Source organism: Macaca nemestrina, chromosome 2 (genome assembly GCF_043159975.1).
Source record: "Macaca nemestrina isolate mMacNem1 chromosome 2, mMacNem.hap1, whole genome shotgun sequence".
In the NCBI taxonomy this organism is placed as follows: domain Eukaryota; kingdom Metazoa; phylum Chordata; class Mammalia; order Primates; family Cercopithecidae; genus Macaca; species Macaca nemestrina.
Window position 1 is genome coordinate 32,503,109 of NC_092126.1, and position 26,924 is coordinate 32,530,032.

Genomic DNA, 26,924 nt, shown 5'->3' on the forward strand with positions numbered 1-26,924 from the left:
CTTGATCATCTGATGGCAGAGCCAAATTAAGACGGTATTGTAGCTGGCCGTGGAATGTGAGATAGATGTGAATTTGTGAGCCAGCCTTGGGGTGGAACAGGATATGGGCGTGTCTATTTATGCCTCGCCAACTTTATTTGTTGTTTTCTTGTTATTTGTTGTTTTGCACTAATCTTTTTTTTTTTTTTTCATATTTTTCTTCTGGATTCATAATAGTTGGTAGTGTAGCCTGTACTATCTAGTATGGTAGCCACTAGGCATGTTGCAACTGTTGCAATTTAGATTTAAATTACTTCAAATTAAATGAAGTTAAAAATTTAGTTCCTCAGTTTAGTCACGTTTCAAGTGCTCACAGCAACAGGTAGATAGTGGCTACTATTTTGGATCACACAGGTTTAAAACATTTCTATCATCACAGAAAGTTCTGTTGGACATTGCTTTATAGACAATTATAAACATAGGAAAAACTCAGTGTACTGGCATCTCAGCTTAAGTGTTGAAGTTAAAATTATGCCTTTCAGTTCAGCCTAAATTTTTTTAATGAAGTATTTCAGAGAATGACTTTTTGTTTTTTTTTCTACAAGGTTTAAGATTTAAATTTCATTGACTCATGACCTTGTTTTTCAGGGTCCCTCCAATGTGTTTGCTGCCAAATTCACATTATGAGCAAGTCATGACTGCATTTGGAGGAAAAGGGTATTTTGTACAAACACCAGAAGAACTCCAAAAGTCCCTGAGGCAGAGCCTAGCAGACACAGCTAAACCCTCTCTTATCAACATCATGATTGAGCCACAAGCCACACGGAAGACCCAGGTAAATACAGTTGCTAAGCAGAAAGCAAGAAATGCATTTGCTTCCCCATCCCCCTCCAAAAAGTATCTACCAAACAGAACACCCTCTATCGTGCACAGAGGTCTTTCTAAACCTTTTCTGAGTTTGGCAGTTTCATTTATTTGTTCAGTGAATATTGAGATATGTGTTAGGTGCTACGAATAGCATGGCGAGCCAAACCAGGCTCAGTCCTCACCTTCATGGAGCTTTTATGGTCTGGTAGGGGAGAGGGACAGTCTGGTAACCTCACAACTGAACACACTACGACAGAGTGAAGCAATTGCTTGGAAGGAAAAGAACCCAGTTCTAAGCAAACATACCACAAAGGAATCGATTTATGTTGGGGTTACAGGGAAGGCTTCTCAGGGGAGATGATTCTTAAACGGAGATCAGAAGGATAAGCAGAGACTAACTCGGCAAAGGGGAGAGGGAAGAGATGTGCAAAAGGCTCTGTAGCAAGAGGAAAGAGAAAGCATGGCAAGTCTGAGGAAGAGGGAGATGCAACTGTAATACGAGGATTTGTGCAGGTACATTCAAAATTAGTTACTTTGACCTCTAAAGTGAAACTACAGTGTTGATTATAGCAGTAAAGTGAATGACAAAGTTCATAGCATGAACCTCTCCTATCCCAGATTAAGTTGCATTTCATACTTAATTTTCTACTGCCATCCTGGTTCTGCCACTTGCCTCCTCTTGTAACCTGTGATCCATGCGAACACTTTGCATATCAGCCACTGTTTTCAGAGCAGGTATTTTTTTCAAGTACTTTCTGTCTTGGTTCTTAAACATATGGGATCTCTTTCTTTTGTGAACAAAGCAGAGGATGAATGGGCAAACAGATACCTGGATAGTCACTGAAATATAAATTAACTAATTTAGACACTAAAATATATAGAATTCTACTGAAATTCTATTTGTGTGAAAATAGATTTCAGCGACTTTGGCATTTACTTCCTAGCAGAGAGAGGAGACACTCAAGAAGCCTAGTGATGAGGAAGATAAATGCCGAAAAAGTAGGCCAGTTAGCTGAAGGGCAGGGGGCATTAGCAGGGATTTCTGTGGAGCAAGCAGGCAGACTGTTTTAAGGGAGGGTCAACAACTTTCAGAATCTGTCTGTACTGCTGCGGGTTTGTGGATTGTCTTCTCTTTTTAAGTTCTATTTAAAATGATTTATGCCAGTCAGACACTCAATAGACAGGCTTTTTCATCTCATGCCACTTTATGGATTTATAACGGGGTTTATACTTTCCAGTGACTGGGATGTTAGTTTGGTAACCAAAAACACCCTCCTCTGGGCATCAGGCCGTCAGAGCACTGGGGAAACTAAAGCCACTGTAAGAAGCCTAATGAATACATATAATCTTGATGGCTGGGCCCAGTGGCTCATGCCTGTAATCCCAGCCCTTTGGGATGCCGAGGTGGGCGGATCACTTGAGGCCGGGAGTTTGAGACCTGCCTGGCCAACATGGTGTCTACTAAAAATACAAAATACAAAAAATACAAAAATTAACTGGGCATGGTGGTGCATGTCTGTAATCCCGGCTACTCAGGAGGCAGAGGCACGAGAATCGCTTGAACCCAGGAGGTGGAGGTTGCAGTGAGCTAAGATTGTGCCACTGCACTCCAACCTGGGTGACAGTGAGACTCTGTCTCAAAATCATCATCATCATAATCTTGAGACCTATGTTAATCACAGAAAAGCCCTAACAAATTCTCTGCCAGTGAGTTCGCGCTTCTATTGATTTGCTTCCAATGATCTGTTCTACAATTTCTCTATGAATTTTGTTTGGATATTGCCGGAGAAATATAAGTTCTCGTCTTCCTCTTTTATAATTCTATGAGGATTATCTTTATATTTCTTACATTTATCACTTTGAAATTATTTATTTTCATTCCAGTGGAATTTACAGACATTATACTTTCCAAACTATTGATTTTTGTCTGTCTGTCCCTCTGCCATTTGTCATTGATTCTCAGTGTTGGCTGGCCACTTTCTGCCTCAATATGGGAATGCCTGTATCTGTGTCTGTGTCCAGGCCGTATGTGTAGGATGGTGTTTGTTCTGTAAGAGGCTTCCGTGCACAGTTCTTCCTACTTTTGTTCTCAGACCCAGGAGCTCAGCCCTCTGTGGGCCTCCTTTATCTCCCTTCTCCTTCTGAGTGTACTTGTGGTTCTTTTAGACTATAGTTTTTGTGCTCTGATTACTGTTAATGGAAGAGGACCCAGAATGCCATTTTAGATTGTTTTATAGGACACAGCAGGAAGATTCACTAGTAGGTTTTAAGTCCTTTTTGGGAAAAGCACCAGAACAAAGACAAACCTCATTTTGCCACCATTGTGTAGGACTTTTAGGTTTTAGAACAAGTGAAACAATGAGGATATAATTTGAGACAATCATTTCTTTTTACTGAATGTTTGTTGTCTTCTTTTTCTAGGATTTTCATTGGCTGACCCGCTCTAATATGTAAATAAAGACGCCAGTTGGTGGTCTTGAGTTTTCTCTTTCTTGCAAGATGAAATTTTATTTTCCAGAGCAAAATTACTCTACTGTTAAAATTGTGCAAAATAAAATAAACATTTTAAAATGACATTTTACAGTAAAGGAATTGATTAAGAACAGAAAAAGTTAGAAAAAGTAACAGAAAAAGTTATTCTGCCACAAAACTACTTACAGATGAATGGAGAGCTTTTATTAAATAATAGCGTTGTAACTGCCTAAATGTTGATTTACATATCAATATTCTTTTACTGCCATAGTGTGCATGTTTGTTCCCCAGAACCTCATGTAGAAATTTGATCTCCAGTGGTGGAGGTAGGGCCTAATGGGAGGTGTTTGGGTCATGGGGATGGATCCCACATGAAAGGTTTGGTGAGTTCTCAGGGTAATGAGCTCTCCCTCTATTAGTTACCACTAGAGCTGGTTGTTAAAAGGAACCTAGCAGCCAGGCACAGTGACTCATGCCTATAATACCAGAATTTTGGGAAGTTGAGGCGGGCAGATCACCTGAGGTCGGGAGTTCGAGACCAGCCTGACCAACATGGAGAAACCCCATCTCTACTAAAAATACAAAATTAGCTGGGCATGGTGGTGCATGCCTGTAGTCCCAGCTACTCAGGAGGCTGAGGCAGGAGAATCGCTTGAACCCAAGAGGTGGAGGTTGCGGTGAGCTGAGATTGTACCACTGCACTCCAGCCTGGGCAACAAGAGCGAAACTCTGTCTCAAAAAAAAAAAAAAAAAAAAAAGGAAAGGAACCCAGCACCTTCCCTGCAGGGAACCTATCACCTTCCCCACCTCTCTCCTGCTTCCTCTCTCCTCATGTGGACTCTGCACACACTGGCTCCCCTTCACTTCTGCCATGAATGGAGGCAACCTGAGCCCTCACCAGATGCCCAGTCTTGAACCTTCTAGCTATCAGAACTGTGAGCTAAATAGACCGCTTTGTAAAACAAGTTACTTAGCTGTAGTAAATATTCCTTTATAGCAACACTAAACAGACTAAGGCAGTTACCTATCTTTTAAGAATTGAAGAAAAAAGCTGTAAGAATTATCTAATGTAGAGACATGTTCAATTAGTTGAGATACATAGGCTCTTTCTGCTTCCTATTTTATTTTTTGACTACTCAGTACCTAAGTGTCCCCAGTGTTTAGTGGGGCTTGTCCTATATTTTATGAATTTGGTTTTTTTTTTTTTTTCTGGAAAGAATTTATTGAGCCAAAGGCAAAGTCACACCACACCCAAACTAATAATTTCAGGATATATTTGGACTAGCGACCTAAGTTCAAGCATACCACATTTAGACCAATGAAGTTAACAATATATAAAGAACTCAGACCGGAGGCAGTGGCTCACACCTGTAATCCTAGCACTTTGGGAGGCCAAGGCGGGTGGATCACTTGAGATCAGGAGTTCAAGACTAGCCTGGCCAACATGGTGAAACCCCATCTCTACTAAAAATAAAAAAATTAGCCCGGCGTGGTGGCACACTCCTGTAATCCCAGCTACTCAGGGAGCTGAGGCTCGAGAATCACTTGAACCCGGGAGGCAGAGGCTGCAATGAACCAAGATCCCGCCACTGCTCTTGAGCCTGGGCAACAGACTTAGTGTGACTCCCTCTCAAAAAAAAAATAAATAAATAAAATAAAAAGAACTCTTATATATAAGAAAAATATTAAGGTGCCAGTAGAAAAATGGGCAGAGGGCATGAATGTACAATTCATAGAAAAAATATAAATGCTCAATGAAAGTATGAATATAAATAAATATGAATATGTAAGTTATATTGAAAATCCCTTTTTTCCCCCTGGCCTATCCACCTGGCAAAGAACTTTCTAAATTAATCTGAATTGTGGTGAAGTGGAAGTGAAAATGAGACTCCCTACGCTGCTGATGGAAGTTGAAGTTGGTACATTTCCACAGAGTAATTCTAGCATTGCTTGTATTTGGAATCTTAAAAATGTTCATACCCTGTAAGTTTTGACCCCATGAAGTTTTTTTTTGTTTTTTTTTTTTTTCTCAAGACAGGGTATTGCTCTGTTGCTCAGGCTAGAGTGCAATGACGTGATCACGGCTCACTGCATCTTTGACCTCCTTGGGCTCAAGTGATCCTCCCACCTCAGTCTCCCAAGTAACTGGCACTACAAGTGCATGCCACCATGCGCGACTAATTTTTTTATTCTGTTTTTGTAGAGACAGGGTCTCAATATGTTGCCTAGGTTGGTCTCAAACTCGTGGGCTTACGCTATCCTCTTGCCCCTGCCTCCCAGGGTGCTGGGAGTACAGTCATGAGCCACCGTGCCAGGCCCCAGTGATCTTATTTAGGGAATATATCCTAAAGAAATAATAAAATATTTGGTCAAATATTTATATGAAAGGCCATTTTACATAGTTTTATTTAGGAACAACCCCAACGTTTAATAGGAGGACATTGGTTACATAAATGATGATCTATCATCATAAAATAAAAATTGTGTTATTGATTGATTGAGAAATAATCACGATACAACATGTGAAAAGAGCAGCAAGCTACAAAATGAAATGGAGTGAAGTAAGGAAATACGCATACTCATGCATACATGCTTGCTTACAGAACAGAGATGGGCACAAAATTAACTAAAACTGTAATACAACTTGGTAGATGGAATTGTAGGCAGTTTCTATTTCTTTAATTTTTTCCTTTATACAATTTTATAAATATGTAATTTTTATTATCAGAAGCAGGCATTATTTTAAAAGAATATTTGAAATTGAAAAACATCACTTATTTTCAGGGTCATTCATATTTTTTATCTGCAGTTTTACATACATTGAAGCATAAGACTTTATATCAAAATTCAGCTTGTTTGCACCACCCAGATCAGACTTGTCTACACTGGTTAGTTTAGGCACAAGTGACCACCGTGAAGTGGTAGACTTCAGTTTTAGGGGTGAACCCAGAAGATACTGTGATTGGGCCCCTGACGGACTCATAGAAGCAGCCCCATTTTGCAGGTATTCTTATGTCCTGCACAGGAGGAAGACACTATGAAGAGGAGCATTTGGACTGGATAGCTCCTGTAACCTCACCAGCCTCCTCCCACTCTGCCTCTGGACACACCGCTGGCAGCCAAATGCAATATAAGATTTTGCCATTAGGTGGTGTAGAGGGCTTGATTAATATTTATAAATTGAACTTGTAAATCTGTTACTAAATACTAGATAAAATTCGGGGAAAATGCCCCTTTCCTAATCATATTCTCTCAGAGAAAAAAAAAAATTCAGACAGGTTATTAGACTGTCCAGCAGAGGTCAGTCTAAATGTGTAAAGACCACATTAGTCCAGGTTTATTTAGTTTATTTAGTAAAAATGATCTTGAAATTAGTCTCCTCACAGCAGATTTTCCTTGGATAAGATACTGAAAATACCCCTCTAAAATGGATCTATTGGTTGATAGATACTTGATAGAATATTTTGCAGCCCCTAGTTTAATAATGAATTTCTTATGTGAGCCTAGTATACGTATTAATAATACCCAATTGCCTCACAAAAACTGAGCTTCAAAAGATTATGGCAGTTTTCTTAATTAAGGAAAACCTAGAATCTAGGGTTGAGGAGATCAATGGGAAATGAATTTTTTTATTATTTTTTTGAGACAGGGTATTCCTCTGTTGCCCAGACTGGAGTACAGTGGCATAGTCATAGCTCACTGCAGCCTTGAACTCCTGGGCTCAAGTAATTCTCCCACCTCACCCTCCCAAGTAGCTAGGACTACAGGTACATGCCACAACACCTGGCTAATTTTTAAAATTTTTTTGGAGAGATGTGTCTGTTGGTGAGGCTGGTCTCAAACTCTTGGGCTCAAGCGGTCCTCCCACTTCAACCTCCCAAAGTGAAATGGTTTCTTAGGTTACTTTCTCTGCTAATAGTCTTTCCAAAAATCTTTCATATTTCGTGGGGTTATCTGGGGATTCAAAAAGCCACCCAGAAGCTCCTAGCCCAATGCCTGTCATATAAAAGGCACTCAATAAGTGCCACTGTGTTTTAGGAAGGTGAGAATTTAGAGAAGAGAACACCACCTGGAGTCTCAGCTTAGCAGTGAATGTAAAAGTATACATTGTGGTTTCCCTTTTCTCAAGTGAGTGGGTCTTCAAGTAAATTAGACATTTCCTGGAAATCAGGGGTTGTGTATTTTCACTTCTCTATATAGCCATAGTGCTCTGTAAGAGTTCACTAACTACTAGTTGAGTGGGAACTCACGATGGTTAATAATAGCTCAGTGGAGATGTTCTACAGTTATTTCATACATGCTACTTTGAAGTAGCTCAGCTTTTTTGTGAAGTGAGTGTGTATGCCATAGGGAAAAAAAGTCTCAAATCCATTGCAAGAAAATGATAGGACTTTTGGACACTGAAGGAAAAAGAAAATGAAAAGGAAAATTATATTGAATCCCAAAACATTTTTGTTCCTGTATTATTTTCAAGACAGCTAGGCAGTGGGGAAGCAGTGCATGTGAATGAAGAAGTAGCCCATGACTCTGAAATAATGCAAATGTAAAGTGATTACCGTAGAACATCATATGACTGTTTTAAGAAAGTAGGAAACCAGTTACTTTTGTGACTGGTTGGGAATTGTGACTGAGAAACCCCGAGAAAACTAACTACTGACTATTACAGAGAGTAAAATACAGACGAAGTGTGAATTATCTGGTGTGTGTTTGGTTGCATTTGCTGCTGCTAATGTGAATAAATGGAATAATGTGGAAAGGAGAAATTGACAATCCTGTAAATTTTACTTTTGGAAGAGGTGGAGATAAAAGCATATGCCTTGGATTCTGATCTAACTGACAGGATTGCCTATGGCTTTCACTAGATGTCTTGACTCTTCCCTCCCTTCCAGGACCCTCTCTTTCAGAAGGGGGCTAGCTGGCCAGTGAACCCTTGACACATTCAGGTTGTGTGGTCACTCTTTCAGTTAGGGAGCTATGAAAGGAACACATAGAAACTCCTGGATCTCCTGTTTCAAAGTTTGAAGGGACCACTTTAAATTTTGATTTACGGCCTAGAAATACCTGCAGAGATGGCAAGATCCATGATTTTCCTTCTCTGCAGTGGTTGCTGGAGCCTGCTCTGTGGAGTGGCTAATCTACAGCCATGTAGTTCACTGCCAAGGCTCACTTCCCTGGTCCCTCCATATTTCCAGGAATTGCCTCCCCATTGCATGGTCAAGTTGGGCTCAAGAAGTCAGACCTGGTTTCGCCTTAGCCCCAGCTTTGCTTGTGCTGTTTCTGCTGTGATGCTCTGTACTCACCCACCCATTTTTGCCATGTGAAATTGGCTATATGCTTCAAGGCCCAGGTCAACAGTCCCCTCTTCCATGAAGCCTTCCTTTCTCTGGATGCTCCTGCAGCACCTGGGGTGCACCACTGTCACAAACTCACAGTGTTCATGGTGAGCTAAATTCCCATCTCCCTCACCATCTTGTCTTGGGAAGGAAGTAATCCAGGAAGGGTTTATATCACAAAAGCTATAGCAGACAATGTTCAACAAGGATGCAGGGTGGATAGATGAGCTACCAGGGATCAGAAGCCCACCCTGATACCTAGGTATTAAGTAAGCCCAGTAGTTCTTAGAGCAATGCTGGGGATGGGGGCTGGTGGGCGTGAGGCCCTGAAATGACTGAAGTTTTATTTCCACCTGGCGAAATGAAGGTCAAAATTAAAATTAGGTAGAATTACTGAAAATAAATATTTCTTTCACACTGTTGTGGACTGAGATTTATACTCACTACATTCATCAAACCATTTAATGGTTCGTAGTGCCATCCCTGGCTCCCTACCCTCCATCAGCCACTCCATCTGTCCCCTCTCCCCACCACCCTACATTACTCGTGCATTTCAGAATTTTTATGGCTATTTTATTTATTTATTTATTTATTTTGAGACCAAGTTTCCCTCTGTCACCCAGGCTGGAGTGCAATGGCATAATCTCAGCTCACTGCAACCTCCTCCTCCCAGGTTCAAGCGTTTCTCCTGCCTCAGCCTCCCTAGTAGCTGAGATAATAGGCGCCCGCAACCACGCCCAGCTAATTTTTGTATTTTTAGTAGAGACGGGGTGTCACTATGTGGTCAGGCCGTCTCGAACTCCTGACCTCAGTGATCCACCCGCCTCGGCTTCCCAAAGTGCTGTGATTACAGACATGAGCCACCGCGCCTGGTGGTTATTTTCACTTGATTATTTTTCCATATTAACTTTAGTAGCAAAAAAATCTGATATTTCAATTAGAGTGTGTTTTTTAAAATAGAGTGTGTTAACAGAAAATCTTAACATTCAGTAAGGCCAACATATCAGGAGACTGTTGCCATTGAAAAAATAGTTGTTACTCAAGAGTTCCCAAGAAGAGGTCTCAGGTAGAAAGAGAATGAGAACTAGTGGGCTAAAGCCCTATCGTGATTACTGCAGGAAGAAAGAAGTGAGGCAGGGTAAACACGTTTAGGATTGGTTTGTTTGAACAATGTTGATATGCTCAGGGATGGTGTAGAGGCTGTCCCTAGCTGTCTGGATATGGGGTGATTGGGCAGGGAGATGGTCTCCCAGAATGTGAGAGCACCATAAAGAGGGCCATGAAGAAGGAAGCTGGGGTTATGAGCTCTGGATTGGTTGGCTTGTGTATGAAAGGAAAGTTGTTTGACCTCTCCACGGTCAGTAAGGCTCAAGCAGGTGAATCGTTTACTATAACTGGGAATTGTCTAACCCTGTGCTGGGCAGTTCTTTCAGGATCATTGAGGCCCAGTTGTCAGTGGGATTTTAAAGTTTTCATTATATTGATCTTACACAATTTTTGTTAAATTTGTCTCTAGATATTAATCTGTTTTGTTGCTATTTAGTGGCATTGGCAAGTACTTCCAAAACAATGCTAAATGGCATTGGTGGGCATGCACCACTTTCCTTCTAGGTGTTTTAGAATCAGCATGTCATTTATCTACTTTCCTCCTTCAGGAGGAGTAAAAGATGACAAGAAAACCTCCCTATTAGGAGTTAGTGAGGCTGCAGAGTTTGAATGTCTTTCCCAAAAATACATGACAAGGTCAAAAAAGAATACCTACTACCATTTCCAAGTTGGGGCTTGTGGTCACCTGCAATGACAAGTGACTTATTGGCAATTAATCCTCAGTCAGGGCTAGTTGAAAGCTAGTCAATTATTTGTTGCCTAAACCACCTTCCTTTATAGCATCGAGACCAATGACAAAGGCAAACATATTGAGAAAGCTGCTTCTCTGTAGTCTTCACCTTCAAAATCTCAGACCAGAAAAGAGGGAGGAGGTGGCACAAGATGACTGAATAGGAGCTTCCACCAATTGTCCTCCTTGCAGAAACACCAAGTTTAACTATCCACACGAGAAAGCACCTTTATAAGAACCAAAAATAAGGTGAGAAATCACAGTACCTATTTTTAACTTCCTATCACTGAAAGAGGCACTGAAGAGAGTAGGAAAGATAGTCTTGAATTGCCGATGCCACCCCTCCCCCATGCCCCAGCAGTGGTTGTGTGGCGTGGAGAGAATCTGCATTTAGGGGAGGAAGAGTGCAGTAATTGTGGGACTTTGTATTGGAACTTAGTGCTGCTGTGTCACAGCAGAAAGCATCATGAGGAAGAATTCAGCTGGTGTCCATGGAGGGAGCATTTAGACCAGTCCTAGCCAGAAGGGCCAAAGTGCTTTGGGGTCCTAAATAAACTTGAAAGGCAGTCTAAACCAGAAGGGCTTCAATTCCTGGGCAAGTCTTGATGCTGTGCTGGGCTTGGAGCCAGTAGACTTCAGGGGCACACAGTCCAGTGAGACATCAGCCAGGGTGGCCAAAGGAGTGCTTATACCACCCCTTCCCCTGCCCCGGGCAGCACAGCTCATAGCTCTAGGAGAGACTCATTCCTTCTGTCTAACGAGAGGGAAGAGTAAAGAGGACTTTGTCTTGCAACTTGGATACCAGCTTAGCCACAGTGGGGTAGGGCACCCATTCTAGGCCCTAGGTCCTTGATGACATTTCTAGACATACCTGAGCCAGAAGAGAACCCACTGCCTTGAAGGAAAGGACCCAATCCTGGCAGGATTCATCACCTGCTGACGAAAGAGCCCTTGGGCCCTGAATAATCAGCAGTAGGAGCCAGGTGGTACATGTCATGGGCCTTGGGTGAGACTCAGATGTGCTGGCTTCTGGTATGATCCAGCACATTCCCAGCTATGGTGGCTATGGGGGGAGATTCCTTCTTGAGAAAAGGAGAGGAAAAAGTAAAGGTGACTTTGTCTTGTAGCTTAGGTACCAATTCAGCCACAGTGAATAGAGCACCAAGCAGGCTCTTGGAGTTCCCAGTATCAGGCCTTGGCTCTTAGATGGCAATCCTGGTCCTGCCCTGGGCCAGAGGGGAGCCCAGTGACCTGGAGGGAGAGTCCCAGGCCTAGCAGCGTTCATCACAAGCTGACTAAAGAGGACTTCAACCTTGGGTGAACATTGACAGTGGCCAGGCAGTAGTTGCTGTGTGCCTGGGGTGGTGGTGACAATGAAGAGACTCCTCTCCTTGTGGAAATGGGAGGGAAGAGTGGGAAGGACTTTGTCTTGTGACTTGGGTGCCAGCTCTGCCTCAGTAAAATAGTGAACCAGGTAAATTCCAAAGTTTCTGACTCTAGACCCTGTTCCCGGATGGCATCTCTGTACCTAGTCAAGGCAGAGGGGAACTCACTGCCCTAAAGGGAAGGACACAAGCCTGGCTGACTTTGTCCAGCTGATTGTAGAGCCCTAGAGCCTTGAGTGAACATACACAGTAGCCAGGTAGTGGTTACCGTGGGCCTTGGGCAAGACCCAGTGCTGTGCTGGCTTCAGGTCTGAGCCAGTGCAATCCCAGTGGTGGTGGCCATAGGTGTGCTTGTGTCATCTCTCCCCCAGCACCAGGCAGCTCAGCACAGAAAGATTACGTTTGTTTGGGAGAAAGTAAGGTAAGAGAACAAGAGTCTAGGCCTGGCAATTCAGATAATTCTTCTGGATCTTATCCAAGAGCACCAAGGTCTTGGGATTACACAGCATTACTGGGCGTGGGGTACCCCCTAATGCAGATATGGCTGCAGCAGCCAAAAATTTGGATCACAACACCCAATTTCCTTCAAATGCCTGGAAAGCCTTCCCAAGAAAGATAGGTACAAACAAGCCCAGACTGTGAAGACTACAATAAATAACTGTATTAGTTCATTTTCATGCTGCTAGTAAAGACATACTGGAGACTGGGAAGAAAAAGAGGTTTAATTGGACTTACAGCTCCACATGGCCAGGGAGGCCTCAGAATCGTGGGAGGCGGCAAGAGAAAATGAGGAAGAAACAAAACGGAAACCCCTGATAAACCCATCAGATCTCCTGAGACTTACTATCACGAGAATAACACAGGAAAGACCGGCCCCCGTGATTAAATCACCTCCTCCTGGGGTCCCCCCCAAACGTGGAAATTCTGGGAGATACAATTCAAGTTGAGATTTGGTGGGGGGACACAACTAAACCATATCATTCTGCCCCTGGCCCCTCCAAATCTCATGTCCTCACATTTCAAAACCATGCCTTCCCAAGAGTCCCCCAAAGTCTTAACTCGTTTCAGCATTAACCCAAAAGTCCACAGTCCAAAGTCTCATCTGAGACAAGGCAAGTCCCTTCTGCCTATGAACCTGTAAAATCCAAAGCAAGCTGGGTACTTCCTAGATACAATGAGGGTAGAGGCATTGGGTAAATACAGCCATTCCAAATGGGATAAATTGGCCAAAACAAAGGGGCTACAGGGCCTATGCAAGTCCTAAATCTAGTGGGGCCATCAAATGTTAAAGCTCCAAAATGATCTTCTTTGACTCCAGGTTTCACACCCAGGTCACACTGATGCAAGAGGTGAGTTCCCATGGTCTTGGGCAGCTCTGCTCCTGTGGCTTTGCAGGGTACAGCCTCCCTCCTGGTTGTTTTCATGGGCTGGTGTTCAGTGTCTGCGGCTTTTCCAGGTACATGGTGCAAGCTGTCAGTGGATCTACTGTTCTGGGGTCTGCAGGATGGTGGCCCTCTTCTCACAGCTCCACTAGGCAGTGCCCCAGTAGGGACTCTGTGTGGGGGCTCTGACCACACATTTCCCTTCCGCACTGCCCTAGCGGAGGTTCTCCATGAGGGCCCCGCCCCGCAGCAAATTTTTGCCCGGGCATCCAGGCATTTCCGTACATCTTCTGAAATCTAGGCAGAGGTTCCCAAACCTCAGTTCTCGACTTATGTGCACCCACAGGCTCAACACCATGTGGAAGCTGCCTAGGCTTGAGGCTTCCACCCTCTGAAGCCACAGCCTGAGCTGTATGTTGGCCCCTTTAATCCATGGCTGGAGCCGCTGGGGCACAGGGCACAAAGTCCCTAGGTTGCATGCAGCACAGGGATCCCGGACCTGGCCCACGAAACCACTTTTTCCTCCTTGGCCCTTCAGGCATGTGATGGGAGGGGCTGCTGCGAAGTCCTCTGACATTGCCTGGAGACACTTTCCCCATGGTCTTGGGGATTAACGTTAGGCTTCTTCCAAATTGTGCACATTTCTGCAGTTGACTTGATTTCTTTCTCCCCAGAAAATGGGGTTTTCTTTTCTATTGCACAGCCAGGCTGCACATTTTCCAAACTTTTATGCTCTGCTTCCCTTATAAAAGTGAATGGCTTTAACAGCACCCAAGTCACCTCTTGAATGCTTTGTTGCTTAGAAATTTCTTCTGCCAGGTACCCTAAATCATCTCTCTCAAATTCAAAGTTCCACAAATCTCTAGGGCAGGGGCAAAATGTTGCCACTCTCTTTTTTAAAACTTAACAAGAGTCACCTTTGCTCCAACAAGTTAATCCTCTCCATCTGAGACCACCTCAACCTGAATTTTATTGTCCATATCGCTGTCAGCATTTTGGACAAAGCTATTCTACAAGTCTCTAGGAAGTTCCAGACTTTACCGCATTTTATTGCCTTCTGAGCCCTTCAAACTATTCCGATCTCTGCCTGTTACCCAGTTCCAAAGTCACTTTCGCATATTCGGGTATCTTTTCAGCAACGCCCCACTCTACTGGTACGAAGTTACTGTATTAGTTCATTTTCATGCTGCTTGTAAAGACATACCCGAGTCTGGGAAGAAGAACAGGTTTAATTGGACTTACAGTTCCACATGGTGGGGGAGGCCTCAGAATCATGGTGGGAGGTGAAAAGGCACTTCTTACATGGTGGCAGCAAGAGAAAATGAGGAAGAAGAAAAAGCAGAAACCCCTGATAAACCCATCAGATCTTGTGAGACTTATTCACTATCACGAGAATAGCATGGGAAAGACCGGCCCCCATGATTCAATTACCTTGCCCTGGGTCCCTCCCACAGCATGTGGGAATTCTGGGAGATACAATTCAAGTTGAGATTTGGGTGGGGATACAGCCAAACCATATCAGTACCTAATTCTTCAATGTGAATGCCCTGATGAACATCCACAAGCATCAAGACCATCCAGGAAAACATGACTAATGCACTAGGGACCAATCCCAAAGAGAGAGAGATATGTGACCTTTCAGACAGAATTCAAAATAGCTGTTTTGAGGAAAGTCAAAGAAATTCAAGATAACACAGAGAAAGAATTCAGAATCTTTTCAGATAAATTTAGCAAAGAGATTGAAATGATTAAATAGAATCAAGCAGAAATTCTGGATTTGAAAAATGCTGTTGACATGCTGAAGGATGTACAAGTCTCTTAATAGCAAAGTTGATGAAGAAGAAGAAAGTAAGCTTGAAGACAAGCTATTTGAAAATATATGGTCAGAGGAGACAAAAAATAAATAAAGAATGAAGCATGCCTACAAAATCTAGAAAATAGCATCAAAAGTGCAAATCTAAGAGTTGTTGGCCTTAAAGTCCAGGCGTGGGTGGCTCACGTCTGTAATCCCAGCACTTCAGGAGGCTGACGCAGGTGGATGATGAGGTCAGGAGATCGAGACCATCCTGGCTAACACAGTGAAACCCTGTCTCTACAAAAAAAAAAAAAAAAAAATACAAAAAATTGGCCGGGCGTGGTGGCACATGCCTGTAGTCCCAGCTACTCGGGAGACTGAGGCAGGAAAATCCCTTGAACCCAGGAGGTAGAGGTTGCAGTGAGCCGAGATTGCGCCACTGCACTCCAACCTGGGTGACAAAGTGAGACTCCGTCCCAAAAAAAAAAAAAAAATTAAAAAAAAAAAAGTTATTGGCCCTAAAGAGGAGGTAGAGAGAGAGATGAGGGTAGAAATTTTATTCAAGAGGATAATAGCAGAGAGCTTCCCAAACCTAGAGAAAGATATTAATACTCAAATACAAGACGGTTATAGAATACCAAGCAGATTTAACCTAAGGAAGGCTACCTCAAGGCATTTAATAATTAAACTCCCAAACATCAAGGATAAGGAAATCATCCTAAAAGCAAGAGAGAAGAAACAGTATACAATGCTGCTCCAATATGTCTGGCAGCAGACTTTGCAGTGGAAACCTTACAGGCCAGGAAAAAGAGTGACATGACACATTTCAAGTGCAGAAGGAAAAAACTTTTACTATAGAATAATATAACCATCATAAATTTCCTTCAACTATGAAGAAGAAATACTTTCCCAAACAAAAGCTGAGGGTATTCGTCAACACCAGACCTGTCCTACAAGAAATGCTAAAGGGAGTTCTTCAGTCTGAAAGAAAAAGACTTTAATGAGCAATAAGAAATTATCTGAAGCTAGCCAGGCGCAGTGGCTCACGCTTGTAATCCCAGCACTTTGGTAGGCTGAGGCAGGCGGATCACGAGTTCAGAAGATTGAGACAATCCTGGCTAACACGGTGAAACCCCGTCTCTACTAAAACTAACAAAAAAAATTTAGCTGGGCGTGGTGGCAGGCCTCTGTAGTCCTAGCTGCTTGGGAGGCTGAGGCAGGAGAATGGCGTGAACCCAGGAGACGGAGCTTGCAGTGAGCCAAGATTTGCACCACTGCACTCCAACCTGGGTGACAAAGCGAGACTCCATCTCTCAAAAAAATAAAATAAAATAAAATATCTTAAGGAGAAAGACTAAACGACGGACAAGTCAAAAATAGCCAGGCACAGTGGCTCTTTCCTATAATCCCAGCACTTTGGGAGGCCAAGGTAGACAGGTCGCTTGAGCCCAAGGGTTCAAGACCATTCTGGGCAACATAGTGAAACCCTGTCACTACAAAAAAGTACAAAAAGATTAGTCGGATGTAGTGGCATGTGCCTGCAGTTTCAGCTACTCAGGAGGCTGAGGTGGGAGTCACCTGAGCCCTGGAGGTTGAGGCTACAGCCAGCCTGGGTGTTGAGTGAGACCCTACCTCAAAACAAAACAGTAACTGCAACAACTTTTCAAGACAGAGAGAGTAAAATAAGTTATAAATTAAAACAACAAAAAATGAAAACTAGGGAGAAGAAGTTAAAGTGTAGAGATTTTTTATTTTTATTTCCCACACTACACTCATTTAAGAAGTGTAGCATTTTAATTAGTTTTCTCTTTGCTTGTTTATACAAGTGTTAAGTTGTCATCAGTTTAAAGAAATGGGTTATAAGATATTATTTGCAAGCTTCATGGTCACCTCAAATCAAAAAACATACAATAGATAACACAAACAATGAAAAGCAAGAAATTAAAACGTACCACCAGAGAAAATCACCTTCACTAAAAGGAAGACAGGAAGGAAGGAAAGAAGGAAGAGAAAATCACAAAACCACCAGAAAATAAGTCATTACTTATCAATAATAAATTGAATGTAAATGGACTAAACTTTCCAATAAAAAAGTGTAGAGTGGTTGAATGGATTAAAAAAAAAAAGACCCAATGATCTGTTGCCTACGAGAAACACATTTAACCTATAAAGACACTGATAGACAAAATAAAGGGATGGAAAGAGATATTCCATGCAAATGGAAATCAAAAAAGAGCAGGAGTAGCTATACCTATATCAGACAAAATAGAGTTCAAGACAAAAACTGTAAAAAGATACCAGATTATTATATAATTATAGAGGAATCAATTCAGCAAGAGGATATAAGTATATATGCAGCCAATACTGGAGCACCCAGATATATAACGCAAATATTATTAGAGTTAAAGAGAGAGATAGACCCCAATATAATAATAGTGGGAGACTTCAACACCCCACTTTCAGCATTGGACAGATCATCCAGACAGAAAACAAAGTAACATTGGACTTAATCTGCACTACAGGCCAAACGGACCTAATAGATACTTACAAAACATTTCATGCAATGGCTGCAGAATACACATTCTTCTCCTCAGCACATAGATTATTCTCAAGCATAGACCATATATATGTTAGGCCACAAAACAAGTCTTAAAACATTAAAAAAAACTGAAATAATATCAGGTGTCTTCCCTGATCTCAGTGGAACAAAACTAGAAATCAATAATGAGGAATTTTGGAAACTATACAAACACATGGAAATTAAATAATATGTGCCTGAGTAACCAATGGGTCAATGAGGAAATAAAGAAGGAAACTGCAAAAATTATTGAAACACAGCTAATGTGATAATGGAAACACAGCACACCAAAACCTACCGAATACAGCAAAAGCAGTGCCAAGAGGGAAGTTTATAGCTATAAGTGCCTACATCAACAAAGTAGAAAAACTGGCTGGGCGCAGTGGCTCACACCTGTAATCCCAGCACTCTGGGAGGCTGAAGTGGGCAGATCACCTGGCCAACATGATGAAACCCTGTCTCTACTAAAAATACACAAAGAAAAAAAAAAAAAAAAAAGCTGGGTGTGGTGACACGTGCTGTAATCCCAACTACTCGGGAGGCTGAGGCAGGAGAATCGCTTAAACCCAGGAGATGGAGGTTGCAGTGAGCCAATATCGCACCACTGTACTCTAGCCTGGGTGACAGAGCAAGACTCCATCTCAAAAAAAAAAAAAAAAAGAAAAAAGAGAAAATAGAAAAACTTAAAATAAACAACCTAACAATACATCTTAAAGATTTAGCAAAGCAAGAGCAAACCAAACTTAAGATTAGTAGAAGAAATAATAAATATCAGAGCAGAAATAAATGTAATTGAAATAAAACAATGCAAAAGATCAACAAGACAGTTTTTTAAAAGATAAAATCCTTTCACCAGATTAAAAAAGAAGAGCAGACCCAAATAAATCAGAGATGAAAAAGGAGACATTACAACTGATAGCACAGAAATTCAAGGGATCATTAGAGGCTACTATGAGCAACTATATGACAAGAAATTGGAAAACCCAGAAGAAATGGATAAATTCCTAGGCACATACAACCTACCAAGATTGAACCATAAGTAACACCCCACGAGCACAGGCAACCAAAGCAAAAATAGACAAATAGAGTCACATCAAGTTAAAAAGCTTCTGCACAGCAAAGGAAACAAAGTGAAGAGACAACCCACAGACTGGGAGAAAATATTTGCAAACTACCCATCAGAATATATAAGGAGCTCAAACAGCTCTATAGGGAAAAAAATCTAATACAATTAAAAAATGGGCAAGAGATCTGAACAGACATTTCTCAAAATAAGTCATACAAAAGGGAAACAGGTATGTGAAAAGGTGCTCAATATTATGGTCATCAGAGAAATGCATATGAAAACTGCAATGATATGTTATCTCACCCCAGTTAAAATGGCTTTTATTCAAAAGATAGGCAATAACAAATGCTGGAGAGGATGTGGAGAAAAGGAAACCCTTGTACACTGTTGGTGGAATATAAATTAGTACAGTCATACTATGGAGAGCAGTTTGGAGGTTCCTCAAAAAACTGAAAATAGAGGGCCGGGCACGGTGGCTCATGCCTATAATCTCAGCACTTTGGGAGGCTGAGGAGGGGAGATCGCTTTAGCTCAGGCATTTGAGACCAGCTGGGAAATATGGTAAAACCCTGTCTCTACAAAAATACAAAAAAAAAAAAAAAAAAAAAAAAAAAATTAGCCAGGCATGGTGGTACATGCCTGTAGTCCCAACTACTCAGGAGACTAAGGATGAGGTATTGCTTGAGCCCAAGAGGTCGAGGCTACGGTGAGCCGAGACTGTGCCACTGCTCTCCTGCCTAGGTGACAGAGCAAGACCCTGTCTCAAAAAAAAAAAAAAAAAAAAAAAGAAAACCACTAAAAATAGAGCTACAATATGATCCAGCAACCCACTCCTAGGCTTATACCCAAAAGAAAGGAAATCAGTACATTGAAGTGGTATCTGCACTCCCATGTTTATTGTAGCACTGTTCACAGTAGCCAAGTTCTGGGAACAACCTAAGTGTCCATCAGCAGATGGATGGATAAAGAAAATGTGGTACATATACACAGTGGAGTACTATTCAGTCATAAAAAGAATGAGAACCTGTCATTTGCAATAACATGGATGGAATTGGAGGTCATTATGTTAAGTGAAATAAGCCAGGCACAGAAAGGCAAACTTCACATGTTCTCACTTATTGGTGGGAGCTAAAAATTAAAACAATCGAACTCATGGACATAGACAGTAGAAGGATGGTTACCAGAGGCTGGCAACAGTAGTCAGGAGAGGGGCAGTGGAGATGGTTAATGGGTACAAAAAAATAAAAAGAATGAATAAGACCTAGTATTTGATAGCACAACAGGATGACTGTAGTCAACAATTGTACATTTTACAGTAACCGGAAGAGTATACTTTGATTGTTTGTAACAAAAAGGATAAATGTGTGAGGTGATGGATGCCCCATTTACCCTGATGTGATTATTATGCATTGTATGCCTGTATCAAAATATCTCATGTACTCCATAAATTTAGACACCTATGTGCCTACAATTTTTAAAAAAATTTCAGACCAGCTTCCCCTTGATGAGTCAGCTTTTGACCTTTTCTCTTCCCGCACTGTGACCTTCCCCACTGTGATGTGTGTATGCTTGGGGGCACCATTAGGGAGGGGCATTTCTGTCATCCAGGTCCTCTGCAAAGTAGATGCCAAGGTGGGATTCAATACATGAGGGACTTTATTAAGGGAAATGCCTCTGTGAGAGAAAACAGAAGAGCTGGGAAAGGCTGAGAGCCATCAGGCTGCAATGCAGGTCACACCCCAGTGAGAAGAGAGGGTAGCAAGGATGGGCAGAAGCATCCTGGCTGGGTGCCATCTGAGGAGAATTTGGCAAGGCTTCTATCAGAGGAGTCCCATGCCTCCCAGGAACAGGCCCACCTTCGTATTTCTACTGGAGATTGGAGAGGAGCAGCACAATGCCTAGGAAATGTGGCCTCAGCATAAATGTGGGTGACAGATTTCAGAGAGTGGCAGCTGGGGCTCTTGGTCAGTCATGCTCCTGTGGTTGGAGACAGATTCTCGTGGCTGCACAGGTACTTTCTGGAGGTCTCTTTGCTGCAGCCTTTAGACTGTTAGAACTGAAAAAATTGGGAGGTGAAGTTTGCTTAGCAGCACTTAAAATCTAAGGATCTGACCCAAGTCCATCTGCATTTCTCCCTCTTCGACGGACAGATGGTATGTCAGAAAGTGTTGAGTGTGATAAGCCGGAGTTTCTATTCTGGCTCTGCTTTGGGTTATACAACCTCGCTGAACCTTAGTTTCCTCATCTCTATAATGTGGGTTCCGGAATGCCTAACTCTATAGAACTAAGACCATATGCTGTTTATAGAAATGCTTACTATGAAACCTGGCACCAAATAGCTCCTTGAAAAACATAAGCCCCTCTTCCTTTGTTCCTTCTTTATGCCTCTAGTCCCCAACCCTCATAGAGTACAGGATGAGGAGAAAGCTAGCTTTGCTCCGTCGTGGAATCCTCTGTTAGGCAAGTCCCTTCATCCATATGGTTACCATGTGCCATTGACACCTTGTCTGTTGCCCACTGGAGAACTGGCTGCAGCTGGCGTTTAATTCAGCCACCTTCCTTCCACATCTCAGCACAGAGCTGGGTTGTCAGTGTCAGTGCAGGAAAGAGCACATTCATTTCGACCCAACTGAATTAGCCAGGCCAGTCGGCAGCCAGGAAGTCATGTGCTGCTTTCCCGAACCAAATAGAAATTATTTTTAGATTATTCACTGTTTGGTATTGTCCATACCACAGCTCCCTCCTATTACAGCACATCAGAGAAAATTGGCTGCAGCCAATTAATGGATATTTAGCAAACCATTTGCCAGTCCTGGGCCTCTGTGTTCTCATTTGTGAGAAGAGTGGTTGAAATTGACCCACAGTTCTCAACCCTGGCGGCACATTGAAATCACCTGGGGAGCTTTAAAAAAATCCTGATTCCCAAGTCACACCTCAGATCAATTACCTCAGAATCTCTAGAGTGGGCCCCAGGCATCAGTATTTTTTAAAGCTCTCCAGGTGATTCCAGTGTGCAGCCCAGTTTGAGAACCAGCGAAGGAGGATTTCAAAGCTTCCTTCCATCTCGAATTCCAGGGATGATGATCTTGAAAAGGGTATAGTCTACTTCTAATTTAACTCATTGAAATAGGAGTTACAAGAATGAGTATTCCAGCAATGTTATAATTTTATATTCTCAGGTTCCTTGTTCTTAATCATGTTTCTGTTTGGCATCTTGGTCACTCAGTGTTTAGATCCATAAATAATACTTTTTTCTATATACATTTGTTTACTTCATGTGTCTGCCATTCTTTGTTTTCACTTATGTTTGTTGCAGGTGTACATTTCACAGAATTGGTAAACTTTTCTTTATTACTCTGTAATAGAAATTAGCTCCTCAACTCCATTCCCACTTAGTATTTAAGTGTACAGCTCAGTGAATTTTTCATAGGTATGTGCCCATGTAACCACCACCCAGATCAAGGTATAGGGCACTGCCAGCAATCCAGAAGGCTCCCTCATGTCCTCTCCAGCCAACCCATCCATCCCCCGAACTATTACTCTTCTGACTTCTATCACTAGGGGTTAAAACTCAAGTCTCTTTTGAGTAAGTGTTTAATTTAGTCTCATTCCTCTCCCTTGTTTTCTTCTTCTTTGGGGATGACCTAATTTTCAGGGGTCTTATTACCATCCTGCCATCAGGGTAGAGTTCTTCTTCAAGAATGACTGATTCAGCAATCCATGTATACGCAACAAACTATCCCAAACCAGAGGGACTAAATCCAAGAAATTATTCTCTCACATTTTGTGGGTTGACTGGATTCAGTGGTTCTGCTTATCCTGCTTGAGCCATCTTATGCAGCTGTGGGCAGATGGCAGCTAAAGCCGGGTCCTCTTGAGGACAGCAGTGGGCTGGAAGGCCTGAGTTGCTTGCCTTCTTCACTTTGAGAAAATGAAAATGAGCTTAGGCTAAGAATGTAAAAAAAAATAAATAAATCTGCCTAAATAGGCATCAGGCTGGAATAACAGATGCAGATTAACATGGTTTGAATCTGTGTCTCCACCAAATCTCATGTCGAATTGTAATCCCCCCTGTTGGAGATGGTGGGAGGTGATTGGCTCATGGGGGCGGGGTTCTCTTAAATGGGTTAGCACCATCCCCTTGGTGCTGTTCTCATGATGGTGAGTGAGTGAATTATTGTGAGATCTGGTTGTTTAAAAGTGTGTGGTGCCCCACTCTCTCTTCCTCCTGCTCCGGCCATGTAAGACATGTCTACTTCCCCTTCACCTTCTGCCATAATAGGTTTCCTTAGGCCTTCCCGGAAGCCAAGAAGATGGCAGCATCTACGCTTCCTCTATAGCCTGCAGAACCGTCAGCCAACTGAACCTCTTTTCTTTATAAATGACCCAGTCTCAGGTATTTCTTTATAGCAGTGTGAGAGTGGACTAATACATGGATAAAGCCAGATGTGAAGTTAACAGGAGGAAATTTTTATTCAGAGGCACACTGCAGCTATAAGTGGCCAACACCTGCCTTTCTTATTCAGTGAGAAGCTTTGTTTTCTAAAATCATAGATCATTAGAAACTTTTATAAGTGCGAATGACATACTCCACTTTTGCCTGGAGGAGCTCAGTCGCTTTGGAACAGAGAAACAGTTTTAATTTGCAACTCAGATGCAGAGGGTTTTCTGGACACAGCATTCTACATCTACCACAGCTTTCTAATATATGAGGAAGCAGGAGGACCCTGGCATCTCCTTCATAGTCCACACCTGATGTTGAAACCTTTACACAGAGCCTGCTTTACTTTGAGACCATCAACACTCAAATTTAATACGAAAAATCAGTGAATCGTGTAGTCTAAAATGATGACTTACGTGAATTTATGGTCTGTGGAATATGGCATCTCAATTCGTTAAAATGACATACATTAAAAGACTTGGAATGTTGTATATGGCTTTGCATCTGTTGGCACTTCCAGGGCCAGTATTGTCTTATTACTTGACTCCCAGTAGATCTCCATTGCTTCAGTGTGTACCCGGGCTAGTATACTAAGGTTCCCTCATGCCCCTCATCCCTCACCTTCTGGTCTATACCCACCTCATTCTTCTTTTATTATTTTTTTTTGTCGAGATTGGGTCTCGCTCTGTTGCCCAGGCTGGAGTGCAGTGGCACGATCTCAGCTCACTGCAACCTCCACCTCCCAGGCTCAAGTGACCCACATCAGCCTCTTTAGCAGCTGGAACTACAGGCATGTGCCACCATGCCCAGACAATTTTTGTATTTTTTGTAGAGACTGGGTTTCACCATGTTGTCCAGGCTGGTCTCAAACTCCTGGTCTCAAGTGATCCGCCTGCCTCAGTCTCTCAGATTTCTGAGATTACAGGCGTGAGCCACTGTGGCTGCCCCCCACTCATTTTTCTTGAGTCCCCTTCTCATATATATATATAAGGCATATATATTCTTCAAACGCTTTGTGTGAAAATTGTTTGACTCTTAATGTCACTTTTGAGTTTCGTTGATGACTTCAATTTATAGAACAATTTTTCAGTTCAAAAACAAGCAGAAAAAGATCGACTTCATTTAAATTCCACCTTTCCCCCAAATCCTGTACTAACTCCACATTACGTTTGTTTGGCAAGCTGCCCCACAGTTCCTCTGGGCTGCTGTCTCCCTCATTGCAGTGGTGAATAAACCTGATTTTGTCAGACTTCTGATTTGTTTCTGACAGCCTTAAACTGATTGGTCCAGGACAACTGTGGCCCCTTGGTACTCCTCCACGTGGTCTCTCTCCAGTAGGGTACCTGGTTTTTCTCATGAGGGCAAAAGTAAAAGCTGCCAGGCCTGAAACTGGCACAGTGTCACTTCTGCTGCATTCTAATGGTTACAACAAATGACAGGACCAAGCCAGGTTCAGTGTGCGAGGGGACTACACAGGAATGTGACCACTGGGAGGTGTGGTTGACTGGGGGCCATCTTTGGAGACCAGCTACTATAATTGTCCCCTCTCCTCATGGAGTTCCCATCCTGAGGCTCCACTTCTAATTTGCTAATGGATCTACTCTTTGCAAACAGGACTATTCCAGTTTGCCATCTGCTCAGCCCCTTTCCACATCCTTGTGGGGACATGGGAAGTTTCTGGCAACCTTCTTCATACTATGCTGGGATGTACAGATCTCTGCAGGTCTCAGGCCCGTCTGCCTGGACTTCTCCCTCAGACACTGGGATGCTGCCACTGGATGCCATGTTGGGCATGGGCTTCTCCTTGGGGTCCACACTCTGGAGAGTCAGGCAATGGTCTCTTCTGCTCAGGGCTTCCCCAGACTTGGCTGACCCATCCACTCCCTGAGATGACCCAAGGAATGGAGGACTTTGGGAAAATAAGAAGAAAACATGGAAGAGAAAATGGCTAATGTTCTGTTTTAGGTAACTATCAATGTTGATTACTGGTATAGTTTTGATCTAGATTTGAGGGAATAATGATAAGTTTATATAACTCTTAGGAGCATTCATACACATAATTTTATTTCAGTCTTCACAGAAATCTTTTGGAGGGAGTGGTATTATCCCCAGGTCAGGAAAGAGGCCCAGGGAAATTAAGTGGCTTTTTCAAGGTCGCGTATCGTGTGGTTTTATCTTGAAGAGTGCAATTTTAAAAGACAAAAGATTCAAAAGAGAATAAATGGGGCTGTGGTTTTAAATTGAGAACTTTTGAATTTTTCCATTTTGATCTTCTTGTAAAATTCTGGGCTTAATATTTAGGTGACAAAACTCAGGATGACCCAAAGAACAAGCAGTGGCAAAGTACAAGGAGGAGCGGTGATAAAGTGGTAAAGAAATAGATCATAACTCCTCTATGTCATTCAGCTTCTACTGAGTCACCATTGTGTGCCGTGCACTTTGCTAACCTTGTGTATAGCAAGATGTGAGCCTCTAGATTGCTCATCTGAGAAGACACTAGACACAGTTCCCACAGAACAGCTAACGGGGTGACCAGACAAACTGTTGGCTGAGATTTGATTCAGTGAGATTGATAAAAAAGAGAAAGCAGGGGAGATGGTGCTCCTCAAATTGCAGGAGACGTGAGGTAGGCTTCTCCAGGGACGCACGCTTCAGGGCACTGAGCAGTGACCACCTAGGGGAGACATCTAGCCCCTAAGCAACAATAACATGTGGCAGTGTGCCTGGCGATGTGCATCTGAATCTGCTCCTCAAAGTCATGGCAACATGGAACTCAACACAACAGGAGGGAGTTTTGATGAGTCCCCGCCAGTGTGGGAAAGTGCTCACCAAAGACTTTGGTATTGGTATTGGGGTCTTAATTTTGAAAATTTCTTCCCAATGGATATTTTAATATATCTTCATCCTGCCATCAAGTCATTATGCAATAAACACTTTACATTCATTTTTTAAAAGACTTTATTTTTTAAAGAGCAATTTTAGGTTCACAGCAAAATTGAGAGGAAGGTATGGAGATATCTCATACACCTCTGGTTTCCACACAGGCATAGCCTTGCCCACTATCAAAAGCATTCATTATTTATTTATTATTATTATTATTATTATCATCATTATTATTGAGACAGAGTCTTGCTCTGTTGCCCAGGCTGGAGTACAGTAGCACGATCAACTCACTGCAGCCTCCACCTCCCGGGTTCAAGTGATTCTTTTGCCTAACCCTCCTGAGTAGCTGGGACTACCGGTGTGCACCACCACACCCATCTGATTTTTGTATTTTTAGTAGAGATGGGGTTTTGCCATTTGGCCAGGCTGGTCTTGAACTCCTGGCCTCAAACGATCCACCCTTCTCAGCCTCCCAAAGTGTTGGGATTACAGGAATAAGCCACCATGCCTGGCCAGCATTCATTCTTTTTAAAAGCCAGATTCCATTTTTAATAGAAATAGATTACTAGCTGGCTGGAGAGAGAGGTTATTAATAAAAACAATGTTATATGCTGGTGTAGTTTTCTTTTTCCTTTTCTTGCAAATATGTTTAAAATTCTACATCAGGAATATAAACCATTTCAACTTTCTTTGACAATTTGACTCAACTGGAACAAATAGGGTTGAGAATGATCCAGAGAAAAGTAAAACAAATTGGCTATTTATGGAGCTAATTACTAATATAAATGGAAATGCTTTTAGAGCATGCTCTTTCCAGAAATTTCCCAGACTGACTGAAATAGAGCAGAATAAAAATAGAAAATTACTTTAGAAGGTCATTTGCACATTAGATGCTACCATTTGTTA

The 26,924-nt window shown here is 42.3% G+C and overlaps 1 protein-coding gene across 3 annotated transcripts in view; it reads left to right on the plus strand.

Moving 5' to 3' along the window:
- The window catches only part of LOC105490407 (2-hydroxyacyl-CoA lyase 1), a 73,680-nt gene that overhangs the window by 36,833 nt on the left and 9,923 nt on the right, over positions 1 to 26,924 (plus strand). For 2 of the 3 annotated variants that reach the window (XM_071090872.1, XM_071090873.1), the window contains one exon: positions 628 to 814. In XM_071090872.1, the coding sequence (XP_070946973.1) occupies positions 628 to 814 (187 nt within the window). Of the gene's footprint in view, positions 1 to 627; positions 815 to 3,267; positions 25,383 to 26,924 lie in introns of those variants that run through there. The other variant, XM_011755979.2, reaches the window with a different exon arrangement.